Raw genomic sequence first — 8,751 nt, forward strand, 5'->3', positions numbered from 1 at the left:
CGTATATATATGTATATTAAGGAGGTGTATATATACGTATAAACAAATATTTTATATATTTATACATCTATATATATGTATAAATATAGATATATTTTGTGTTTATATATTTTTATATATACAAATATGATGTGTGTGTATATACACATATATGTATACGAATAAGTGTATATATATATATTAACCATATACATATACATAACAAATATATATATATATATATACATATATATATATTAATGTTATATGATATCAGAAGTTTAACTTGGATGAGTTGGAAGAGTTCTAATTGGAACTCTATGGTTAAGGAGGATTGAGCTGGAGCAGTGGAAGGATGGGTGACCTACTGGAAAGTAAGTTTCGGGATCGTGGTTTGGTCGGATCGGGTTGGTGTCGGGGTCGGGGTCGGGGTCGGGTCGGGAATATGTTTCAAATTTTTCGTTGGAAAATTCCAACGGAATGCGGTTGAAAATTCCGTTGGAAAATTCCAACGGGATATCGGTTGAAAATTCCGTTGGAAAAGTCCAACGGATTGCGGTTGGAAATCCGTTGGAAAATTCCAATGGATGCCGGTTGGAAATCCGTTGGAAATTTCCAACGGAAAAATTCGTTGCAATTCCGTTGAAAATTCCAACGGTTTTCTAACGGACACCGATTTCTAACGACGAAATTCCAACGGATTTACCCGTTGGAAATGACCATTTTTTTGTAGTGGTACCCGAATCGAACCTGACATCAAAACCGAACGGTTATGATTTACTTAAACCCGAAAAACCGAAACCGAACCGAACCGAATAAAAAATAACCGAAAAAACCGAGAGAATAACCGACATTTTCTTTGGAAAATTGAACTTTTTACCAAAACCGAACCGAACCAGAACCGGAATTTATATAAAAACCGAATGGTTATAGTTTTTCTATAACCGAAATAACCGAACCCGAATATAACCGAACCGAACCCGGACCGAAACCCGAATTGGCCACCCCTACTAGTACCATTTCAGTTGAAGAAAAACGAAACCTCTAAAACATGAGCTGGGTGATCAAAGGAAGTGGTGTCGGGGATTGTGTTCGAGAAGATCAAGATGGTCAATCCCATCGTTGAGATGGACAGTTCGTTCTCTTTTTCTCCTCCGGTTCAAATCATTCTTCGGATTGCTCGATTCATCTTGGTGCTTGAGATTCCATATTGAAACGCTTCTTCTTTTCCTTGTACCACCACTTCTCATTTCTGAAATTCATAACCCTTTCCTCTATGATGATGATCTATTGTTGCATCTTTTGTGGTTTCCAACTATCCGAACTAATCTCTCTCTCTTCTTTTTTTCCTATCCCGCAGCTTATTTCCCCCTTCTTGGAGTTTGATATCAAGTATTTTGATCTCGGACTCCCTAATTGTGGTCCAAGTCTGGCGGACCGGACGGACTAGATAGTGGTCCGAACGGTTCAATTTAGCGGGACAACTAGACCGGTCGGTCCAAAGTATAGACCAACCGGTCTAGGTCTCGAGAATTTCTTTTTTCTTTTTGGATTAGGGTTTTCGGAAAATAAATAAATAGGGCTCGAACCCTAGGGCTTAGGTACGTCTCTTCAGGCTTTTAAAGCAGATCTAAGAGTCCCAAAACTCACATAGAAATTTATAGTCCTAATAGACAAGTTCTAAGTGTTGGAATCCATCCCGATGCGTGGATACGTGTAGAGGGTGTTGGTACTCTTTTCATCTTCTTGTGATCAAGCGATTCAACTTTGAACAGGCTTTGGATCGTTTGTGAGGTTAATGTTTCTCCTTTGAAACTATATACAAGCATGTTCGGTTTCTAGGGTTGCTTGTTTTAAAAAAATTTTGTTTTATCTTCTGCTATATAAACCCTAGAACCGGATCCCTTTGGATTATGAATTGCATGAACGAGATCCACCGAAATCCAGCATTGTATATGACTCTAATGTGACTACGATACGATTATCTTAACTCATTTTTACGACTTTTTAATTTTAAATGAAAGTTTAAAAAAATTGTTAATTTGATGAGATTTAACGATAAATATTTTCGAAAACATAAAAATCTTTGATCACAAATTCGATATTGGCATAGTAGTTTTTTTATCTCTTCCAAAAAGTTATTGAGAACAAAAGAAATTCGTCAAATTGTGGCTATATCAACTGCTTTATTCTCTTCAAATTGGCATAATAGTTTTTTTTGTCTCTTCCAAAAGTTGTTTTATTTTGTTTTACGATTTCTTTTAACAACTATTTAACTATTTCGATATAACTACTTTGTAACTAATATTCAACCAATTGAACATTTTATTATATTTGTTTTTTCAATTTTCGATTTCTGTCGGTCTAAATTTTTGGTGGTTTAGATTTTAATTGAAATCTTAGTTTTTCGGTGGTTTTCGGTGTATTTCAATTATTTAAGTTAGTTTTAAAATAATTTTCGATCGATCTCTTTTTTTTTTTCTATTTTATTTTCTTCGATCATTTTGAATAAAATAAGTTTAATCTAAAAAATAAACAAAATGTATGATAGAATTATTTTTAGCAGATGTGTTATTTTGATACACTCATTCATTAAAGATTTTGATGTCTTTTTTCCTTGGAGGGTAAACTCAGACTTTAACTAAATCCTAATATTTTAGTGGGGTTGATCAGAAATTGATGCGACTGTATATTTGTGAAGTTTACCCTAGGGTTTACCAGATCGAATGGCCCATCAATTGTACAGCTACGCCCATCACACCACCTACGCAGCCCCCTCCGCCGTGTCTCCAGCTCCGCCGTCACAGAGCAGCCTCTCCTCCCTCTACGGCGCTGCCTCCGACGCCCTCACTGAGCCGTACCTCCCCCATTCGACGTTTCGCTACTTGGGTCGCGACGGATCCGAGTATTTAAGCAAGTATCCCTCTTCCCTAGCTTCGTCTTCTTTGTCGGCGTCCACCATGTATCACCACCTGGCGAACACGACGGCCTCGCATTTGGGGTACTCGCAGCTGCTGCAACATCAGGACAAGTGGCCTCCTGGCGTCGAGGTTCCCACCGCTTCCGGCGTCGAGCCCCTTCCTCCCGGCGTCAAACGCACCTCTGAAGGTTTGTTCCTTTTCTCTTTGCCTCTGAGTTTCCTTCCCTTTCTCTTCCTTCTGACATCTGCACCAGTTTCTACTTTATCTCTGGGAAAGTTAGCTGGACGACTTGAAAGTTTTACTTGCCGTAGGAATTAATTTCTTCGTGGTCTCCTCAATTGCATCACTGAAATCGCCAAATTTAACGGTTTCATCATGGTGTCTGGCTTATCTTTGGTTCCAGGATAGGCAAGTTTAGATCTTGAATGCACTTTAGAGTAGTACCTTGATTTGCATTTGGATGAACATTATGGTTTATGTTCTGTTGTGCTTTTGGTAGCTGAATTATATGATTCTGGAAATTGAGTCACAGTTGGTGGTTGCATTGTCCGCCCGAACTGTTTTGTTATATGTGGGCGATGCAAAGCTTAGAAATTGGCATCGAACTCCTAAGGCCAGATGTTTAGAAGTTCTGATTAACGTACAAGTATAAACTAATTACCTTATATCGTAATGGTTTGATTATTCTACTTCTCTTCGCCTATTGCGGTTGTTGCTTAAGAAGCGCCTGATAAAGGAAAAAAAATGCCTGCATATTTATCATTTCCTTAAAGTTGTCTTCAAATTTAAAGCAGAACATTTGGCGATCTGCAAAAGTATTTGATGATTAATTGTTGTGACTATACGGTTTTAAATTAAAGGCTTTCTGTAAGGATTGTATATAACCTGTAATATCTCACACCTTTACATCTATCTAAAAATATGACCGGTTCTAGAGTTTGTTACGTTGTAGTCTCTCCTAAATGTTATTACTCCAAAATCTATTTTCAAGATATACTCATACAGCAGTATATATCTTCTCATTTTGCTGTATACAATTGTCTATATGTACTGTAGCACTCTACTATCCAACTGTCTTGGGTGCCCATAACTCAATTGGTCAAACCGAAGCTTGGTATACTACAGACTATTTAACCAAGCGCCCTAAGTTGGAGAGTACAAGCCATTTGCCTATATATCCACAGAGGCCGGGGGAGAAGGATTGTACCCACTATATGCAAACAAGAACATGTAAATTTGGGGATAGCTGCAAGTTTGATCATCCTATTTGGGTTCCTGAGGGGGGAATCCTAGATTGGAAAGAGGTGATCGTTTATTACTATCTAAGTATTTATCATGTCTAACATGAAGTTGCTTTTACAAAATATGCATGCTATACTTGTATCCGTTACAAAATGTATTGATTACATTAGTAAGAATTTACATAGAAATAATTTTACGGAACTGTGATTCTAGATTTGTGCTTCCCGAGTTCGGCAACCATGCTTCTTACTCTGGCTTTCACTTCGTCAAGATCTTCATTGTTCCTTGACTGTGAGGAGTCATGTTACTCATTTTGTAGTCAGTCTAGGATCAGGAAAATAAGAGAGCTCTTTCTTTTGGGGTTATCGCGGTACCCTGACATTGATTCTTGTTCAGGCACCACTTGCGCCAAATGAATCGTACCCTGAGAGACCAGGAGAACCAGATTGTCCTGTAAGTGGATCTTGAACCCTTTCCTAGCTATTTTGACTCCTAATGTTTTCCTGAGGATTTGACTTATTAATTTATAATTGCTGGACAGTATTTTGTGAAGACACAACGCTGCAAGTATGGTTCTAGGTGCAAGTTTAATCATCCTAAAGCACTTACTACAGTATGTCATTTTCCATTCCATTTATGATTTACTCTTTTTCTCCTGGGTTGTGGCGCATAAAAAGCCCTATGCTCTTCGATATTTCAGGGCACTTCAGAAAATCCCGATGCATTGCCTGATAGGCCCTCCGAGCCCCCATGCGCTGTAAGATATCCATATATGTGTCTGTCTTTCCATTGATATATATCTTCACTTCTCTCTCTTAGTTTTTTTTAATAATTTGGTTTAACTCTGCAACAGTTCTACATGAAGACTGGAAAATGTAAATTTGGGCCAACCTGCAAGTTCCACCACCCAAAGGATATCCAGATATCATCTTTTGATCAAGAGAATGGTAGCAGTGAGGGGTTGACCAGTGATACCAATGCCGCCAACAAGCCACCCATCACATTCAACCCAGCATTGTACCACAACTCCAAAGGACTACCTGTTAGACCTGTAATTATTTTGATCTTCACTTTGTAAAAAATTGCAAATTGCATGGTATGATTAAAATTTGTTTCTTAAACTTTTGTCCTAGTGTGCTTGATCTGTCATGACATCTAGCTTTTGCATCTGACAGGGTGAAGTCGACTGTCCGTTCTATCTCAAAACAGGAAGGTGAATATCTTTCGTCTGGATCTTATAGACTTCATAATTCATACCCGAAACGACAAAAAAAAAAGGAAAAAATGGTGAGAAAGATTTCCTTTTATAATCTCGAGAGCGACAGTTGTGGTCTAACTTGTTTCCTATATATGTGGTCAGTTGCAAGTATGGACACACTTGCCGCTACAATCATCCGGACAGGACGGGTTTGTGAGCCTGTATCATGTCAAGAATTTAGTTCTGTGTTTTAGAATCTTTAATGTGTCCTTTGCAATCTTAATTCATAGGTATTGTTATTGTACAGCATTTATACCACCAGTTGCTGGAGTAACATATCCTCTAGTGGCATCGACAGCTGCAAATCTTAACCTCGGGGTTGTTACTCCAGCTGCCTCCCTTTATCAGACTCTGGCTCAACCCACGGTAGGAGGTGCTATTCATGCTTTGGAAAATAGTTGCAGGCTCATCATCAGTTCTTAGAGGTTTAATGAATTTGAGAGTGCTGCAGATTGGTGTGGTCCCAACTGTCTACCCTCAGCGACCTGGACAAGTGGAATGTGACGTGAGTCTCTTGCCAAATATTCTTGATCTGCGGTTGTGTTTTGGTTATTCGTTGTTTCTCATCAACAAGAGGGTTATTATATGGCAATGTTTAACGTGTGCTGAGCTTTTCCGATGTTGCAGTACTACATGAAGACGGGGGAATGCAAGTTTGGAGAAAGATGCAAGTTCCATCACCCGATTGACAGATCTGCTGCCGCAACTAGCAAACAGTCTTCACAAGAGAATGTGAAGTTCACTCTTGCAGGGTATCCCAGAAGAGAGGTACAACTACAAGCCATCCTAGAAACCGTGCTTGTTTCAAAAGAAGGGTGGTATGCTAATCCACGTGACAAAAACTGCGCAGGGTGCAGTTCATTGCCCTTATTACATGAAGACAGGGATGTGTAAGTACGGGGCAACATGCAGGTTTGATCACCCTCCTCCGGGTGAGGTCAAGGGAAAGACAGCTTCATCTGGAGGTGGCCCAGAAGCCGATGTCCAGTGAGCAAAGGTTGGAGCTTTGTGCAGAGTACGTGAACATGGTGCTGTTGTAGTTTCATTTGCTTCCCCTTCTGGTGGCACATATATAAATTCGCGTTGAATCGGGAACGTCTTCCTTGGCTCTCGCGTCTGTTCAACTGCGTTTCTGTTGTCTGGGAATCTTAGGTGGTTAATGTCACGCCAGCTTTTCTCCTTCTCGGCAAATCAGTTTATACTTTTCGCGTAACATTACAAATAACGTGGAATCTGAATCGTTTATAAATCGCATTGTGTCGGAAGCATGGTTAAAATTTTACCTTTTTTATCTGAGAAATACCATGGATTATGTTCCCTTTTAATTATCTCGGTTTTTTTTAATTATGTAGTATGATCAAAGTACCCTTAGAATTTTTTCTTCTTTGCAAGTTTTTCCTTTCTCGAGATTTTTCTTAATTATTATTATTTTTTTTTCGATTCCACTTATTAAAGGATTTTGTTTATATTATAATCGAATGGTTCAGTTTCGATTAAAGTCTGAATATGAAATCCAAAACATGATATATCTATTTTACTTTGCAGACATTGATAACAAATCTAATAGAAAGATTTTGTTTTGATAAAATCTAAGCGACAAGTAATAATGATATTGTTTTAGATATAGTAAAAGTACAACTAAACTTAGGCATATCACATTGTAAAATTCAGCCACTAAAGCTAACAATTATTATTTCAAAGTCCATGAATATGTCTTTACTACTCGTTTTCAGTTTCTACAATCGTAATGACATTTGAGAATCGAACCGAACGGAACTCATTAAAATTAAATAATTGTTTGGTTATTAATTATCGAAACCCGAAATAACCAAATCTTAATTAATCGTTGACCGAATAAACCAAACCCAAACCATCTGTAACCGAATAAATCAAATATTACCGTTTGTTCACTCATGTACATCGGGTTAATATATAATATATGGTATATCTAATTAGAAAAATTAGGATAATGATATTATTTTATGACAACGATGTGTAACTAAAGTGGTATCTTTAACATTTTTTTAAATGTTCCAAAATTTGTTCCATTTACTATTTATAAACGAAATGAACGGGATTTTTATTCGGTTATTATTTAATTACAATTTTAATTAGATATAACCAGACCAAAGCTAACTGTAACGGAACAAAATCAAACCGAATCGAATCAATGAAAATCAAATAACCGTTTGATTATGAATTTTCTTAGCCCGATATAATTGAATCGAAATTAACCGTAATCGAGCTGTTCGGCCACTCTAATTACACATCTTGATTGATAAAGCCTAAACCCCAAAACTGTTAAAATTTATGGAAAAGGAAAAAGCATTTAACAACCTATATGATTTGCCCGTTTAAATGTTTGTGGTGTGTTTCTTTACAATCTTCCTGTCTTTTTTTGGTCCAACCGTCCACGAGCAAAATATACGGAAGCAATAAGCAAATGTGGTGGTGAGTGGTGAACGAAAGCCTCAAAAGCCGAAGACCTTTTCGTTTTTCATTTTTTTTTTGGGGTGAAATTGTGGGGTCCGATCCTCTCAGTATACTTCCAAAGATCCTCTTTGTATCTATCCGATTTTCATTGCTCCTTGTTGGTGCGAGTGAACTCGAAACCCTAACTTTATGTCATAAAAACTAATTTTTAAAATGTTAGAACAACTTTTTTTAATGAACTCTGGGTCTATGTAAAATTCCGTGTACCAGGTTTATACCAAACAGATTAGCATTCTTTTAAGATAAAAAAACAATTTACAAATTCTTTTAACATATTAATTGATAAAAAATGTATCATCCTGATTTTTCATTTCTACACATTCGAAGTATAAATATGTTATGTGAGATGATTAAAGGACTCGAAAAGTTATATGGATAATTTTGAGGGGGAAAAATAGAATTAAATAAAAGAAAAAGGTTTTAAAAGGAAGAAAGGAAGGGTAGACTTAAAAAGGAGGCAAGGGAACAGGCCGCCGCCTCGCGGAAACCAAACCAGAGGAGGAAAAGGAGAAGCCATTGGCGTTGTTAGAGCAAATAATCTCGCATCTCTTCTCGACTTCTCCTCTTCTTCTGTCCTAGTCGTTACTGGGCTCATTTCTTTTCCCTTTTTTGATACCAAAGGCAAACAAAGTTTGTACCTTTTTCCTTTGATTTCATCCCTAGGAGAGATCCGTACCCGTACCTGGGGTGAAGCAGAGAGAGAGAGAGAGAGAGAGCCACTATGAAGTACGTTTTAGTGACAGGAGGAGTGGTGAGTGGACTTGGGAAAGGTGTCACTGCCAGTAGCATTGGCCTTCTCCTTCAAGCTTGTGGTCTTCGTGTTACTTCTATAAAGATTGGTACACCCCCCCCCCCCCC

The 8,751-nt window shown here is 37.8% G+C and overlaps 2 protein-coding genes across 2 annotated transcripts in view; both read left to right on the top strand.

Annotated features, from left to right (window-relative positions):
- The first annotated feature begins 2,649 nt into the window (after positions 1-2,649).
- Positions 2,650-6,725, top strand: LOC104816139 (zinc finger CCCH domain-containing protein 37-like). Its single transcript, XM_010544811.2, has 12 exons — positions 2,650-3,087; positions 3,957-4,204; positions 4,539-4,595; positions 4,684-4,755; positions 4,843-4,899; positions 4,996-5,193; positions 5,318-5,355; positions 5,503-5,549; positions 5,648-5,766; positions 5,852-5,905; positions 6,028-6,168; positions 6,251-6,725. The coding sequence occupies exons 1-12, from the start codon at positions 2,706-2,708 to the stop codon at positions 6,389-6,391; spliced, it is 1,554 nt and encodes a 517-aa protein (XP_010543113.1). The 5' UTR covers positions 2,650-2,705; the 3' UTR covers positions 6,392-6,725.
- A 1,607-nt stretch (positions 6,726-8,332) lies between these two features.
- LOC104816140 (CTP synthase) overlaps positions 8,333-8,751 on the top strand; it is a 4,552-nt gene continuing 4,133 nt past the window's right edge. Inside the window, exon 1 of the mRNA XM_010544812.1 lies at positions 8,333-8,732. Within this exon, the coding sequence (XP_010543114.1) occupies positions 8,615-8,732 (118 nt within the window). The 5' untranslated portion in view covers positions 8,333-8,614. The remainder of the gene's footprint in view (positions 8,733-8,751) is intronic.

The sequence above is a fragment of the Tarenaya hassleriana genome, unplaced genomic scaffold, assembly GCF_000463585.1.
Source record: "Tarenaya hassleriana unplaced genomic scaffold, ASM46358v1 Cleome25, whole genome shotgun sequence".
Classification (NCBI taxonomy): domain Eukaryota; kingdom Viridiplantae; phylum Streptophyta; class Magnoliopsida; order Brassicales; family Cleomaceae; genus Tarenaya; species Tarenaya hassleriana.